The sequence below is a fragment of the Bos indicus genome, chromosome 19 (assembly GCF_029378745.1).
Source record: "Bos indicus isolate NIAB-ARS_2022 breed Sahiwal x Tharparkar chromosome 19, NIAB-ARS_B.indTharparkar_mat_pri_1.0, whole genome shotgun sequence".
NCBI lineage: Eukaryota > Metazoa > Chordata > Mammalia > Artiodactyla > Bovidae > Bos > Bos indicus.
Genome location: NC_091778.1, coordinates 39772201 through 39789530, shown reverse-complemented (window position 1 = coordinate 39789530; position 17330 = coordinate 39772201). Strand labels below are relative to the sequence as shown.

The 17330-nt window shown below is 47.0% G+C and overlaps 1 protein-coding gene across 1 annotated transcript in view; it reads left to right on the top strand.

The window, feature by feature from the left end:
- Window positions 1-32: 32 nt before the first annotated feature.
- Window positions 33-17330, top strand: part of SP2 (Sp2 transcription factor) — a 31245-nt gene continuing 13947 nt past the window's right edge. The window contains exon 1 of the mRNA XM_019981430.2: window positions 33-115. Within this exon, the coding sequence (XP_019836989.2) occupies window positions 109-115 (7 nt within the window). The 5' untranslated portion in view covers window positions 33-108. The remainder of the gene's footprint in view (window positions 116-17330) is intronic.

Below are 17330 nucleotides of genomic sequence, written 5' to 3'. Positions count from 1 at the left end.
GCCGTCGCTCGGGCGATGGCAGGCTCCGGGATTGGCGGGTGCTAGGCGGGCGGTGTCAGGCTCTCGGTGGCGGCGGAGGCGGCGGAGGCCAGGGAGGAAGATGTCGTAATGAGCGGTGGGTCCTGACCGCTGCCGGCGGGGTCTTCCCGGCTCTCAAGGGTCGGGAAGACGGGCAGAGGCCGCAGGGAGAGGGAGCCGGGACTGGGGGTTCCCCCCTGGGGCCGGACCTGGCGCCGGGGCCCGGCTCCGGTAGGGGCGGGGAGGGAGGATTCCCGCCCGGAGGAGGAGCGGGGCTGGCCAGCCAGGCGGAGGCACCCGGAAGGGGGCGTTCGACTCCCCGCCCCCTCGGAGCCCGCTAGGCGGGAGGGAGGCGCTTCCGGGGCTGGCGAGAGGAGCGGGCACCCAGGGCAAACCTGGCACCCCGTCTGCCTGGTCGCCGGCCCACCTGAGTGTTTCCCGGCCCGGGGACGTTGCCTGGGTCTGCTCTGAGGAGGCGGTCGGCTCCCTGTGCGCTTGTCCTGTGTTCCGGGACCCTCTTGCATTCTGACTCTAGGTGCCCACCAGCGATTCAGTGTTCTCCCGACTGCAGAGAGGGGCGGGGGAATACTTGAAATTCCGACGGCGCCAACACATGGGCACTGATGGGCGTGGAAGCCAACGTAGTTCTCTGGGTAGAAAGTCTAGAGATGGTATCAGGACACACAAGGGCACTCCCTAAGTAGATGACCTCTCGCCTTAGACTGAGGAGTGGGCAGAAACCTTTTAATATTTTCACTTGCATCTTTGAGCTTCCAGCTAGATATCTGCCAACGCTTAGCAGAATTGTGAGACGTTTAAGAACTTGTGGACAGAGCTCCCAGCCTGTTGCCTGATATCCCATGGGTGTGGGGAGGGTGGAACTGCCGAATCCCAAAGGCCAGGAGCAAACCTAATGAATAACAGAAGAAGTAAAACAATATGGATATTTACTTTCTTCCTCCACCCCACCTCCATGCCCATTGCTAGCTTATGATTCTCAGCCTTCTACCCATGCTTCTTGGTTTATGTTCTGGGTGGCTTTCTAATTTTAGATGAAAAGGAATTGTGTCTTCTCCTCTGAGCAGTTGAGAAACCTGTCCTCACGGCATTCCTTGGTTTTGATTCCAAGATACTGTCGTGTTTAATTGTTTCTTAATTAACTTGATCCAGGGCGCCTCAGTCTGGCTTTTCTCAGTGCATATTATCCCGAAGTTTGTGTCTTCTTCTGAGACTACTTCTTGCTCACTTATCTGTTGCTTTCTTAGAGAAAGGGAGGGAGGAACTGGTAAATCCGCTTTAAACAGTGAATTGACCCATGGTCACCATTACACGGGTTTGATTGCAGATAGAAGAGTGATGACTGTTGGGCAGTACACTGGCATGCAGTAACCTTGCATGCTGTACCTCGGAAGGCATTAAGTATGACAGTGGAGGACTAAGTGTTGAGTTGGTATTTTGGATGATTTTTCAGGCTAGAACATTTAGGGTGTTGGCCAGCTCGTAGGCTTTGAAGGGAATGATGGTAGAATCCACACCATAGGAGTAATTTAGATTTGATAGCATAAAGAAACCTGTTGTCTGCAATAATGAATATAACTGCAGTGTCTTGTTTTGTTTTAAATTCTTGTGTGCAATGAAGGGGGCTAATCTGTTAGACAGCCTATCAATTGGGCTGATGATGTCAGTGTTCCAGTGGCTTCTCAGTTCAGTTCAGTCACTAAGTCGTGTCTGACTCTTTGCGACCCCATGAATCACAGCATGCCAGGCCTCCCTGTCCATCACCAACTCCTGGAGTTCACTCAAACTCATGTCCGTCGAGTCGGTGATACCATCCAGCCATCTCATCCTCTATCGTCCCCTTCTCCTCCTGCCCCCAATCCCTCCCAGCATCAGAGTCTTTCCCAATGAGTCAACTCTTCGCATGAGGTGGCCAAAGCATTGGAGTTTCAGCTTCAGCAACAGTCCTTCCAGTGAACACCCAGGACTGATCTCCTTTAGGATGGACTGGTTGGATCTCCTTGCAGTCCAAGGGACTCTCAAGAGTCTTCTCCAACACCACAGTTCAAAAGCATCAATTCTTCGGCACTCAGCTTTCTTCACAGTCCAACTTCCACATCCATACATGACCACTGGAAAAACCATAGCCTTGACTAGACGGACCTTTGTTGGCAAAGTAATATCTCTGCTTTTCAATAACTTTCCTTTCAAGGAGTAAGCATCTTTTAATTTCATGGCTGCAATCACCATCTCCAGTGATTTTGGAGCCCCCCCCAAAATAAAGTCTGACACTGTTTCCACTGTTTCCACATCTATTTCCCATGAAGTGATGGGACCAGATGCCACGATCTTAGTTTTCGGAATGTTGAGCTTTAGGCCAACTTTTTCCCTGTCTTTCACTTTCATCAAGAGGCTTTTTAGTTCCTCTTCACTTTCTGCCATAAGGGTGGTGTCATCTGCATATCTGAGGTTATTGATATTCTCCCGGCAATCTTGATTCCAGCTTGTGCTTCTTCCAGCCCAGCGTTTCTCATGATGTACTCTGCATAGAAGTTAAATAAACAGGGTGACAATACACAGCTTTGACGTACTCCTTTTCCTATTTGGAGCCAGTCTCTTGTTTCATGTCCAGTTCTAACTGTTGCTTCCTTACCTGCATATAGCTTTCTCAAGAGGCAGGTCACGTGGTCTGGTATTCCCATCTCTTTCAGAATTTTCCAGTTTCTTGTGATCCACACAATCAAAGGCTTTGGCATAGTCAATAAAGCAGAAATAGATGTTTTTCTGGAACTCTCTTGCTTTTTTCATGATCCAGCGGATATTGGCAATTTGATCTCTGGTTCCTCTGCCTTTTCTAAAACCAGCTTGAACATCTGCAAGTTCATGGTTCACATATTGCTGAAGCCTGGCTTGGAGAATTTTGAGCATTACTTTGCTAGCGTGTGAGATGAGTGCAATTGTGCGGTAGTTTGAGCATTCTTTGGCATTGCCTTTCTTTGGGATTGGAATGAAAACTGACCTTTTCCAGTCCTGCAGCTACTGCTGAGGTTTCCAAATTTGCTGGCATATTGAGTGCAACACTTTCACAGCATCATCTTTCAGGATTTGAACTAGCTGAACTGGAATTCCATCACTTCCACTAGCTTTGTTCGTAGTGATGCTTTCTAAGGCCCACTTGACTTCACATTCCAGGACGTCTGGCTCTAGGTGAGTGATCACACCATCGTGATTATCTGGGTCGTGAAGCTCTTTTTTGTACAGTTCTTCTGTGTATTCTTGCCACCTCTTATTAATATCTTCTGCTTCTGTTAGGTCCATACCATTTCGGTCCTTTATTGAGCCCATCTTTGCATGAAATGTTCCCTTGGTATCTCTAATTTTCTTGACGAGATCTCTAGTCTTTCCCATTCTGTTGTTTTCCTCTATTTCTTTGCATTGATCGCTGAGGAAGGCTTTCTTATCTCTCCTTGCTATTCTTTGGAACTCTGCATTCAGATGCTTGTATCTTTCCTTTTCTCCTTTGCTTTTTGCTTCTCTTATTTTCACAGCTATTTGTAAGGCCTCCTCAGACAGCCGTTTTGCTTTTTCGCATTTCTTTTTCTTGGGGATGGTCTTGATCCCTGTTTCCTGTACAGTGTCACAAATCTCCGTCCATAGTTCATCAGGCACTGTATCAGATTTAGTCCCTTAAATCTATTTCTCATTTCCACTGTATAATCATAAGGGATTTGATTGAGGTCATACCTGAATGGTCTAGTGGTTTTCCCCACTTTCTTCAATTTAAGTCTGAATTTGCCAATAAGGAGTTCATGATCTGAGCCACAGTCAGCTCCTGGTCTTGTTTTTGCTGACTGTATAGAGCTTCTCTATCTTTGGCTGCAAAGAATATAATCAGTCTGATTTCGGTGTTGACCATCTGGTGATGTCCATGGGTAGAGTCTTCTCTTGTGTTGTTGGAAGAGGGTGTTTGCTATGACCAGTGAGTGCGTTCTCTTGGCAAAACTCTATTAACCTTTGCCCTGCTTCATTCCATACTCCAAGGCCAAATTTGCCTGTTACTCCAGGTGTTCCTTGACTTCCTACTTTTGCATTCCAGTCCCCTATAATGAAAAGGACATCTTTTTTGGGTGTTAGTTCTAAAAGGTCTTGTAGGTCTTCATAGAACCACTCAGCTTCTTCAGTGTTACTGGTTGAGGTGTAGGTTTGGATTACTGTGATATCAAATGGTTTGCCTTGGAAACGAACAGAGATCATTCTGTCGTTTTTGAGATTGCATCCAAGTGCTGCATTTCGGACTCTTTTGTTGACCATGATGGCTTCTCCATTTCTTCTAAGGGATTCCTGCCCGCAGTAGTAGATATAATGGTCATCTGAGTTAAATTCACCCATTCCAGTCAATTTTAATTTGCTGATTCCTAGAATATTGATGTTCACTCTCGCCATCTCCTGTTTGACCACTTCCAATTTGCCTTGATTCATGGACCTGACATTCCAGGTTCCTATGCAATATTGCTCTGTACAGCATCGGACCTTGTTCTATTACCAGTCACATCCACAACTGGGTATTGTTTTTGCTTTGGCTCCATCCCTTCATTCTTTCTGGAGTTATTTCTCCACTGATTTCCAGTAGCATATTGGGCACCTACCGACCTGGGGAGTTCCCCTTTCAGTATCCTACCATTTTGCCTTTTCATACTGTTCATGAGGTTCTCAAGGTAAGAATACTGAAGTGGTTTGCCATTCCCTTCTCCAGTGGACCACACTCTGTCAGACCAGTGGCTTCTAACAGGCATTAATACCTGTTGGAAATGGATTCTCATTGGCTGGGGTGATTGGTAAGTTTTCTAATTCTGGTTCTTCCACTAGGTTATACAGAGGCTTAACCTCTTTGTTTAAAAGCAGCAACAATGAGGAAAAAAAAAAAAAAGCTGGTCTGACATAATTATGAACCCTCTGGGCTAGGCTTGTAAAGACATGGTCTCTTTGTCAAGGAGACCCAAGTAGAGTTAGTTCATCATTGGAGCGTCACTTCACAGCTCTGCAGGGAGAACTGATGCCAGGAGAAAGAGTTTGGCCTCACTATTTGGCTTCTTATAGACCGATAGGCTCTTTTCTCTCAGATTCTATTAAGTTTGGGCCTCTGCAGGCCTGTCAGAGGAGAGAAGAAGCGTTAAGAAGATTCTGGCAAATGTCTGGGTAAAGGAGCCTCCTGGCATAACAGCAGAGAGGACAATTCATTTTGATATCTTTGGCCTTGAAATTCCTAGTTCTTCTGTTGGTGAATAGTAGCGTTTTGGAGAAGTTGCACAGTCTCTTGTAGCCTAAACAGTTGCTTTCGCTATAGGTATATGATCATTCACAAGCTTGCTTTACGCAAGGATTGCCCAACCAAGGCCTTTTTGAAAACATTTAAGCTTGTTGCAGCTAACCAGTAGACCCTAGTGTTGGCTTGGGTTTAGCAATCTTATAGACCTTGCTCACCCACATTTCTATGATGAAATGTAACATATTCTTCTAAGATGTAATGTTACCTCCTTTGTTTTCTGTCAACACACAAATTGGAAGCTTTATGTCGAGAGATTGAAAAATTTAGGAATTATTTTGCAGGAGATAGACAATGGCCACAGAATGAAAGGTGCAGAGAAAAACTGCTTTAAAGGGTGCATAGAGTATCAGAAAATGTAGAGATATGAGTACTTCTGAGTTTAAATGATTACATTGTCCAATCTGAAACTTCGTGAGCTGCAGACTTAGAGCAAAATCTATTCGGAGGCACTCTAGTATTTTCTTATTAGTGTATTGGGTGTTATATCTGGAGTTTCCCTTTGAGCAGCTTAACTGGATTTGTGAATGTCTTCCCAGCAAGTTCTAAACCAGCTGGGCTGGAGGCCAAGATGGGCTAAGAAGTGGATATCATTATGGAATGCATTTGTTGATGCTTTTTTGTTTTTGCTTTGCTTTTGTTTTGAATCCACATGGATCTCCTCAAGTGACTTCCTTCTATTGAAGGAAGGAAAAAGAACTTTTTCTTTATTCCTTTCTACACAGAGTCAGCACTTAGATCTTTGTATTTCTGAAACATAGTTCAGAGTCACTTTTCTCTGTTAAGAACTACTTCTTCGGTTATCAGATCTTTCCTTGGCTAGCAGCATTCTCCTGGAGACCTCAGGGCGGGGAGGGTCTCACTTTGCTGTCAGTTTGCCAGTTGTCTGTTGAAGCTGGTTGGAAAGATGAATGAAGAAGGTGAAAATGTGGGGCAGTGCTAATTCAAGGGCACTATCTGTTTGAGTAGGAAAGAGGTTAGAGATTGCCCTTGTGAAGATGCTCCCACTGGTGGATTTGTTCCAGTTGACAGGATTCCGAAATGGAAAACGGGTTTTTGTATTGCCTCACTCAAGGTGAGAAGCGAGCCCAGAAGCAAGCTGAATCAGCTCTGGCAGCTTGGGGACGCTGCCACTTCCACTGCTCGTCTGGCTTACACTCTCCTGGGTATTCTGAGGCCCCCACTGGCCTGGGGGGTTGCTTCTCATCAGCTTGGCCTTCAAGCTGGCGTGCTCTTGGGAGATGAGTGCTGCTCAGGAGCAGAGGCGTACAAAGAACAAAGTGCTCAGTTTTGCTGCTTCTCAGTTTACCCTCTGTGAGCAACTCCAAGCAACGTTGAGACGTCAGAGCTGTTTGGCACAGGAAGAAGGTGCTTGCAGACCCAACGGAATCCTCCCTTTGCCCATCTCATTCCCCTGAGCTACAGTTTGTTTCCGCATCAGCACTGCATGTTGTCTCTAGCCAGAAGCCCCACCTCACTGGATGCATCTGTCCCCAAGCCATGATTGAGGCTGTTAGGTGGTCTCTTCATCCCAGCCACGCAGTGAAAACGGCTCAGAAAGCAGCAGGCACTGGCCTGCACACTCCCAAATGTCCTCTTTCTAGAGCTTCCTCTGTGGAGTGTTTGTTATCTCTCCTAGGGGACTCGGTGGAACCACAAAGCCGCCTTTCAGAGGGTGTGAATAGGGAGGAAGAGACGGCAGGCAGGGCCGTGTGACTGGATGTGGACTCTTTCTGCCCCCAGCTAGTGTCTAACTGGAAGTCTTCTCAGACTAGCCTCAGAGCAGACCCAAACATTTCCCAGCCATCAGAAGAATAAATGGTGACTGTCTCGTCCCAGGGGAAATGAAGTCACCACTAACTTTAACCAGTTATGTCCCAGACGAATGTACAGAGTGACTCACAAATGTGTCAAAGCAGAGAAAGCATGTACATAAAGTTTGTACATAATGATATTCTTTAGAGGGGAAAAAGTGTGTCTTGGTTTCTTCTTTCCTGTTTTTGGCAGTGTTCTGAGGCCCAGTATTTTTGTACCGTTGCCTGGGACTCTTTCTCACCACCCCCTGCTGGCTGTCCCATGTCCCCACTCACTTCTCTAGGGTCCTTTCCAGTCTGATAGGATGCGAGCTAGCAAATGATACGGTCCCATTTTCAGGAGAGAGCTGCAGGGTGGAGACAGATAAGAGGTCTTCAGACAGCAGGGACCCGCATCGTCTTAACTCACTTGTGAAAGAATTTCTCCCCAGTACCTGTTCATTGAAAGAGGCATTGAGATTCGGCATCTGGTGTGTAGTGATGAGGTGCACGTCTGAGGTTTCTGTCCAGGAGAAAGACTCGACTGTGCTGGTCCACACATAGACTCTTGTCCCCATGTGAGGTGACCGGCAGAGTTGAGTTCCTTCTGCGATTGGATCGGCTGAGCTGACCTGGTGAGTGGATGCCAGCACCTAGTGCCAGGACATGCAGATCTGCGGGTTTTCTATATATGAAGTGTCTTCCTTGCCAGTAGGTAAGGAAGGTACATCTGGTAGAAGACATGAAGTAACTAGTGGATATCAGACAATAAGAAGTGCTAAGGGGAAAACTGAATAGAGGACAGGAGAACATGAGGGGTATGGTTTACGTAGGGCTGTCAGAGAAGGGAGTTTGAGAAAACCCTGAAGGAGGGATGGGAGGGATTGAGCCAGGCTTAATCTGGGGAGTCCATGGGGTCGTAAAGATTTGGACATGACCTAGCGACTAAACAACAATCTGTGGAGGGCAGACGGTAAGAACTCAAGCAGAGAGAACAGTGAGTACAAAGGCCCTGAAGAGGGGCCCTAGCTGGCATGTACTGGAATAGCAGGGAGGCCAGCATGGCCTAAGCGGTGAGTGAGAGAGAGTGACAGCTAAGTCAGAGAGGTCACATGGACCCCTTATGTGTTGTGGTGTGGACTTTGACTCTTAATTTGACTGGGTGATAGTATGCAATGGCACCCCACTCCAGTACTCTTGCCTGGAAAATCCCATGGACGGAGGAGCCTGGTAGGCTCCAGCCCATGGGGTCGCTAAGAGTCAGGCATGACTGAGCGACTTCACTTTGACTTTTCACTTTCATGCATTGGAGAAGGAAATGGCAACCCACTCCAGTATTCTTGGCTGGAGAATCCCAGGGACAGAGGAGCCTAGTGGGCTGCCGTCTATGGGGTCGCACAGAGTCGGACACGACTGAAGCGACTTAGCAGCAATAGCAGTAGCAGGGACTCTGAGCAGAGGAGTAACAGGATTGCATTTAAGTTTGATGGGTCTCGGGATGCTGGTTGAGAATAAAACCAGCAGGGACAAAGTCAGAAGCCCAGCTAGGAGACTTTCACAGTTATCCAAGCGAGAGATGATGGGGACCTGAACCTGGGTGATAAAAAGAAGTGGTTGTGAAAGCAGTCAGATTCTGTATATATTTTGAAGATAGAGCTCAAGTGTTTCTTGACAAGTAGAGAGGGGGCTTCCCTAGTGACTAAGACAATAAAGAATCTGCCTGCAATGCGGAGACCCGGGTTCAGTCCCTGGGTCGGGAAGATCCCCTGGAGAAGGGAATGGCTACCCATTCCAGTATTCTTGCCTGGAAAATTCCATGGACAGAGGAGCCTGGCAGGCTACAGTCCATGAGGACACAAAAGAGTCCAACAGGACTGAGCAACTAACACAGAGTGGAAAAAAGAAAGATCGAGGGTGACTCCCAAGGTTTTAGGGCTGAATAGCTGAAAAAGTGGAGTTCCATTCACTGCCCCGGGGAAGTTTGAAGGAGGCACGGAATTAGGGAGCTAACAGGAGCCCTTTTTGGGGCTAGGGCAGGCTTGAGTTGCTTACCAGTACATCCAAGTGGAGATAACAGTAGGCAGTCAAGATATACAAGTCTGAATACATGTTTAGGAGTCATCAGGACTGTGGTGGTTTAGTCACTAAGTTGTGTCCGGCTCTTGCAATCCCATGGAACGTAGCCCATCAGATTTCTCTGTCCATGGGATTTTCCAGGCAAGAATACTGGAGTGGGTTGCCATATTCTTCTCCAGGGGATCTTGCCGACTTAGTGATCGAACCTGTGTCTCCTGCATTCCAGGCAGATTCTTTAGCACTGAACCACCAGGGAAGCCCGGACTAGGTCTGTATGAACCTATATATATGATTGGTTTCTAAAGCTACCAGACTAGATGAAATCCCCCAACAAACAGGTGTAGACAGAAAAAAAACAGGACCTAAGACTGAGCCCTGGAGCAGATTAAGCATTTAGAATTTGAGAGACAGACCCAGCCAAGGAATCTTAGAAGAAGCAGCCAGAGGGGTAAGAGGCCACCCTGCAAGCCAAGTGAAGATGTTATTTCAAGGAGGAAGAGGGGCCAACTGTCAGATAACACAAGCCTAGATCTAAGAATTAACCATCCAGCTTGGGAAAGTGGAGGTCCCTGGTGGGGGGGTGGGGAGGTGATTTTTGTGGTGTGGATGGAAAGGGGCAACCTGGCTGGAACAGGTTCAAGAAAGACTGGAAGGAGAGCAATGAGGGACAGCAAGTACAGTGGCTGTTGCGAGGAGTTTTGTTCGATAAGGAGAGAAATAATGGATCTTGGCTGATAAAGGGAGTCTTCTTGATGAAATTCTGGACACACACATGGGCTGAGGCTGAGGTCAAAGTTGGGAGAAGACTGGAGGGCTCAATAAGTGGGTGGAGACAGGATCTGCAATCTTTACTTGCCTCTGGCAATAGCCACACCTGGAACTATTCTCTTTTCATGAAAATCAATGAAATTCCTTCTACTGTTACGATCTCTTTTATATGATTATTCTAATTGTTGGATTTTTTGCTCAGAGTATTTTAGAGTCTTTCTTGATCCTTTCTCTCTCAGTCCATTCTTAGCTCCCTTTGAGGTCCAGCTTAGTTTCCTAAAACCAGCTATGGTTTAGTCTTTCCCTTACCAGCTCTAAATTCTTCCAGGCTAGGCAATTGGACTGGGCCTAGGAACTGTTGCTGGCTTCAGGCCCAGGTGAGCTGACCAAAATAGCCACAGAAGAACTGTTTGCACAGAGTGAAATTCCTCTAGGGGAAATAGCATAGCAGACAGCCAAGAAAGCCATAGTTAGGGTGGTAAGACCCCACGACACAGTAAAAACAAGTACCCCCAAGGCCTGGCTGTGGAATTTGAGCCAAGTTCTTTCTCAGTTGTGTTTCTTTGTTTCCCTTCTCTCTCATTCCCTGGCTCAAGAGTAGTATTCTCCAGTGAAAGACTAGTGAAACAACCCCCGGTCTGATGGCCAGGGCTCCAGGGTCCCGTCTGAAGCTTCTTCCTGTTACGTGGTGCTCCCTGAGGCAGCCTATGGAAAGAGCTCTAGAACGAGCTGCGCTCCGTGCCCTGTTGCGGGGGGAAAGTTCTGTGAAGGTCCCATGGTGCATATACACTGGCACAGAGCAGCGGCACTTGCCTCACATGTGGGGAGCACTTGCCCCAGACGTCAGGAGGGCTACACATGAGCTCTGAAGAAGGACTGGAGTTGGCCAGACAAATGGGAGAGAGTGTGCTTAGGCTCCAGGTGAGAATGTGTTGTAGTTCCTGAAATGGAAAAAACTGAAATGTTTGTGGAGAGAGTTGAAAGGGCAAGAGATAAAGTAGGAGAGATTGGGGATGGGGAGTGGGGAGGTAGTCAGGGAGGGGCAGCTTGTTTTGGCCTAAACTATTTTTTTAGGATTTTTTTGCTGACTGTATAGAGCTTCTCCATCTTTGGCTGCAAAGAATATAATCAATCTGATTTTGGTGTTGACCCTCTGGTGATGTCCATGTGTAGAGTCTTCTCTTGTGTTGTTGGAAGACGGTGTTTGCTATGACCAGTGCGTTCTCTTGGCAAAACTCTATCAGTCTTTGCCGTGCTTCATTCCGTACTCCAAGGCCAAATTTGCCTGTTACTCCAGGTGTTTCTTGACTTCCTACTTTTGCATTCCAGTCCCCTATAATGAAAAGGACATCTTTTTTGGGTGTTAGTTCTAAAAGGTCTTGTAGGTCTTCATAGAACCATTCAACTTCAGCTTCTTCAGCGTTACTGGTTGGGGCATAGGCTTGGATTACTGTGATATTGAATGGTTTGCCTTGGAAACGAACAGAGATCATTCTATAGTTTTTGAGATTGCATCCAAGTACTGCATTTCGGACTATTTTGTTGACCATGATGGCTACTCCATTTCTTCCAAGGGATTCCTGCCCACAGTAGTAGATATAATGGTCATCTGAGTTAAATTCATCTGAGCTGACTGTGGCTCAGATCATGAACTCCTTATTGGCAAATTCAGACTTAAATTGAAGAAAGTAGGGAAAACCAGTAGACCATTCAGGTATGACCTCAATCAAATCCCTTATGATTATACAGTGGAAGTGAGAAATAGATTTAAGGGACTAAATCTGATAGATAGAGTGCCTGATGAACTATGGATGGAGGTTCATGACATTGTACAGGAGACAGGTATCAAGACCATCCCCAAGAAAAAAAAATGCGAAAAAGCAAAACGGCTGTCTAAGGAGGCCTTACAAATAGCTGTGAAAATAAGAGAAGCAAAAAGCAAAGGAGAAAAGGAAAGATACAAGCATCTGAATGCAGAGTTCCAAAGAATAGCAAGGAGAGATAAGAAAGCCTTCCTCAGTGATCAATGCAAAGAAATAGAGGAAAACAACAGAATGGGAAAGACTAGAGATCTCGTCAAGAAAATTAGAGATACCAAGGGAACATTTCATGCAAAGATGGGCTCGATAAAGGACAGAAATGGTATGGACCTAACAGAAGCAGAAGATATTAAGAAGAGGTGGCAAGAATACACAGAAGAACTGTACAAAAAAGAGCTTCATGAGCAAGATAATCTCGATGGTGTGATCACTCACCTAGAGCCAGACATCCTGGAATGTGAAGTCAAGTGGGCCTTAGAAAGCATCACTACGAACAAAGCTAGTGGAGGTGATGGAATTCCAGTTCAGCTAGTTCAAATCCTGAAAGATGATGCTGTGAAAGTGTTGCACTCAATATGCCAGCAAATTTGGAAACCTCAGCAGTAGCTGCAGGACTGGAAAAGGTCAGTTTTCATTCCAATCTCAAAGAAAGGCAATGCCAAAGAATGCTCAAACTACCGTACAATTGCACTCATCTCACACGCTAGCAAAGTAATGCTCAAAATTCTCCAAGCCAGGCTTCAGCAATATGTGAACCGTGAACTTGCAGATGTTCAAGCTGGTTTTAGAAAAGGCAGAGGAACCAGAGATCAAATTGCCAACATCTGCTGGATCATGGAAAAAGCAAGAGAGTTCCAGAAAAACATCTATTTCTGCTTTATTGACTATGCCAAAGCCTTTGATTGTGTGGATCACAAGAAACTGTGGAAAATTCTGAAAGACATGGGAACACCAGACCAAATGACCTGCCTCTTGAGAAACCTATATGCAGGTCAGGAAGCAACAGTTAGAACTGGACATGGAACAACAGACTGGTTCCAAATAGGAAAAGGAGTATGTCAAAGCTGTGTATTGTCACCCTGTTTATTTAACTTCTATGCAGAGTACATCATGAGAAACGCTGGGCTGGAAGAAGCACAGGCTGGAATCAAGATTGCCAGGAGAAATACCAATAACCTCAGATATGCAGATGACACCACCCTTATGGCAGAAAGTGAAGAGGAACTAAAGAGCCTCTTGAAAGTGAAAGAGGAGAGTGAAAAAGTTGGCCTAAAGCTCAACATTCAGAAAACTAAGATCATGGCATCTGGTCCCATCACTTAATGGGAAATAGATGTGGAAACAGTGTCAGACTTTGTTTTGGGGGGCTCCAAAATCACTGGAGATGGTGATTGCAGCCATGAAATTAAAAGACGCTTACTCCTTGGAAGGAAATTTATGACCAGCCTGCTGCTGCTGCTGCTAAGTCACTTCAGTCGTGTCCGACTCTGTGTGACCCCATAGACGGCAGCCCACCAGGCTCCCCTGTGCCTGGTATTCTCCAGGCAAGAAACTGGAGTGGGTTGCCATTTCCCTCTCCAATGCATGAAAGTGAAAAGAGAAAGTGAAGTCGCTCAGTCATGTCCGACTCTTAGCTACCCCATGGACTGCAGCCTACCAGGCTTCTCTGCCCATGGGATTTTCCAGGCAAGAGTACTGGCTGCTGCTGCTAAGTCACTTCAGTCGTGTCCGACTCTGTGTGACCCCATAGACGGCAGGCCACCAGGCTCCCCTATCCCTGGGATTCTCCAGGCAAGAACACTGGAGTGGGTTGCCATTTCCTTCTCCAATGCATGAAAGTGAAAAGTGAAAGGGAAGTCACTCAGTCGTGTCCGACTCTTCGCGATCCCATGGACTGCAGCCTACCAGGCTCCTCTGTCCATGGGATTTTCCAGGCAAGAGTACTGGAGTAGGGTGCCATTGCTTTCTCCGATGACCAACCTAGATAGCATGTTAAAAAGCAGAGACATTACTTGTCCAGCAAAGGTCTGTCTAGTCAAGGCTATGGTTTTTCCAGTGGTCATGTATGGATGTGAGAGTTGGACTGTGAAGAGAGTTGAGCACTGAAGAATTGATGCTTTTGAACTGTGGTGTTGGAAAAGACTCTTGAGAGTCCCTTGGACTGCAAGGAGATCCAACCAGTCCATTCTAAAGGAGATCAGTCCTGGGTGTTCATTGGAAGGACTGATGCTGAAGCTGAAACTCCAGTACTTTGGCCACCTCATGCGAAGAGTTGACTTACTGGGAAAGACCCTGATGCTGGGAGGGATTAGGGGCAGGAGGATAAAGGGACAACAGAGGATGAGATGGCTGGATGACATCACCGACTCGATGGACATGAGTTTGAGTAAACTCTGGGAGTTGGTGTTGGACGGGGAGGCCTGGCGTGCTACTATTCATGGGGTCGCAAAGAGTCGGACACGACTGAGCAATTGAACTGAACTGATTGAAGGATTTAATCTGGGGGAGTAGTTGAGTGAATTTACATTTTAAAAGATTGTTCAGACAAGATTGTGGAGGCTGGATTAGAGGTGGCTAGGCCAGAGGCTAGGGAGCCATCTTGAAGGCTTTGGGCCATATTTCGGGCTGGGCTGAAGGTGGTTAACTCTAGCATAAGGCAGATGGAGAGAGATTCATATTTAGGAGGCAGACCCAGGAGGACTTGATGATTGGGTGGTGATGAGGATGGAACTCTGGAAGTACCGAAAGAGCGTCTGGGTAACCAGAAATATTTATTATCCATTCAGCCTTCAGGCACTGGTGTCACTGTGCTGTGTAATAGGCTTGATGTAGCGGCTCAGCAGTGAAAACAGACCTGAGCCCCCTGATTTCCATGAGTGTGGAAGAGAGACATTAAGCCCATAATGATTTAATGAATGGTGAATTACCAGAGGAGTTAACCTCATCTCAAGGCTCCTGGAAGGCCTCTCCGAGGAAATGACATGCCTTTTACACAGTGGACTTTTGAGGGAAAAAAAACCAGCCTGAGATCTGAAGGGTGAGTCATGTTAGCTAGTGAAGAGAGAAGAAAGTTCTGAGCAAGGACAGGGCAGGGATGAGAACTGGGAAGAGATGGAGGCTCTTCAGGGATCTGGAAGGAGGCCCGTGGTGACTGGGGATGAGCAGGCTGGGAAGAGAATGGGCCCAGGTAACAGCTCAGCATTGGCAGTCCTGGGTGAAAAGCCCACAGAGGGCTGGAGGTACTGGTCCACCACTCAGAGGGGAGATGTGTAGGCCATTCATAGACCTAGGGCTCATCAGCCTGGGAAAGGTACTTGAAGCCATGTGAGTGGGCACAGTCACTTCTGGAATGGGTGTTGGGTGGGGAAGATGTTAGTGAGGAACATCCGTATTGAAGGAATGGCAAAAGGAGCCCACACACAAAGGGAAGAGGTGGCTGGAGAGGTAGGAGGAAATCTGTGGGGATTTCAAGAGGAGGAAATGGTCAAAGGGTCAGGGGTCCGTTGAATTTAACAATGAGGGGGCCCCTGGTGGCCTGGCAAGTGCAGTATCAGCAGAGACCTGGGGTGCAAGTCCAAGTGAGGAGGTGAGAAAGGAGGGGGACAGCAGGGTGCTGGCAGCTTTTCCACTAAGTTTGGCCAAGGAATGAGGAAGCTACAGCTGGAGGGATGGAGGTGGAGACGAACTATCGTATGTTCATCCAGATCTGGGACACTCATGGTTTTAAATTGGAATTAAGTTGGTTTCCAGTATAGGGAAAAGGAAAATCAAGGGTGGACCCGTCAGGCACTGAACACCCCCCAACCCCTGCCTGGAAGCCTTGTGTGACAGCCTTGGAAATTTTCCTTGGAGCCTAAGACAGCTGCAATTGCTGGTATAGCAAATCACCATAAAACTTCATGAGACAGGGAAAGGGGAAAGTTACAGCAGAGTCCTGACGCCAGCGCAGACTGAGGGCGTTCTCCCTGCACCATCTTGGTTGGTTTCATTCTCCTCCCCGGCCGGCCCCTGAAGTATTCATCTAGATCTCAAACCAGTGGTTTCTCTCCTAGAGTCTCGCAGAGCTTTGTGGCCCCCGGGCTGTGGAGCTGGACAACCAATATGGAGACTCATCTCCCTGCCACATCCTGGGATTTCATTCTGCAGTGGCATCAGGACTCTGCTGTAACTTCCTCACTGAAAAGCCACTCAGCCCAGTGGAATCTCTAGACACTTTGACTCCAGGGTGCTAATGACCGCAGAGGGAGAGGGATGGGAAAGGGAGGTGAATAAGCACTGGGCCAGTTTTCATTTTGTTTGCACTCTATCCTTTCCTGGTGTCCTCCTGTTTCATAACAGGGGATGTCAGAGGGAGAGTCATTCGCCATTTTTAGCTAAGTGAACCTGAGCCCAGGGGAGCCTCCTGGAAGAGCCCCTGCCTGCCCTTCCCAGCCCTGCCAGCAACCAACTCATCCTGTGTTTTTATCTGCAGTGAGGTTTGAGGATTATAAAAAGATTTAAATTCTCAGATCAGATCATTTCATGCACCTTCCCACCCCACCGGAGGGACACACATCGCATCTCTGGCTAAATGACTCCAGAGAAGGGAGAACATTACCTCAAGAGGCAACTGATCCCAGTGTTTGAAAGTTCTCCCCTCTAGAAAACTGAAATGTCCACCCCAAAGTCTTGGTTCTTCTCATTCAGTACATGTGTGGAATAGATGTCCTGGTGGATATTGCTGCTCTGGTGTCCTGGTCACCACCACAGCTGCCCTCAAGCTCCGCTTGAAAATCCCTCTTTCAAAACATCCCTCAGGACGGAACCCGACACTCCAGGCGGGGCCCAGTACAGAGCAGACGAGGACTATTATTTTCTATGACTGAACTTTTGGAAATGCAGCCCAAGATTGCAGTAGCTTTTTTGGCAACCACATCTAGGTTCTGTTGCTTCCCATATAACTTTGAGTCAAAACCACTGGGGCTTTTTCACTTGAGAAACACGATTAAGCTCTGTCTTCCTGTCCTATATGCATGTGATTTTTTTTCTCTTCTTAACTGAAATGCAGTGTTTACTCAACTTCAAAGTTTAAACCACCATTTATTGATTACCCACTCTAGGCTCAATATTTTTCATTACTGACGCCTCCTAGAATCGTGTCAGGACGACCTTACCTCTGTTTTACAGGTGGTGTGCTGAGGCTGGGAGAGGAATGCCCCGGCCGTCCCACAGTCTGAATGCTCATTTTGGTCTGGAGCCTCATGCTCTTAAGCACTGCACATACCAGTTTTTTTAAGTTCTCTTTGAACCCTCGTACAGACACCCATTGTGTTTACAATCCTCAGTTTTGTGACATCCATAAAGTTAATTTGCCTTCTAGGTCTTTTGCATGGTTTCCCTAACTTGGGTGGTGGATAGACTGCTTTGAAGCCATGATTCCAGCCTGTAGGGCACAAAACCAATTTAGTGAGTCACAACTGGCATTTAAAAAAGTGAAATAGAGTAGAAAAATATCAAAGCCCGTCACATGTAGCAAGGGCAAATTTTATTTCAGGA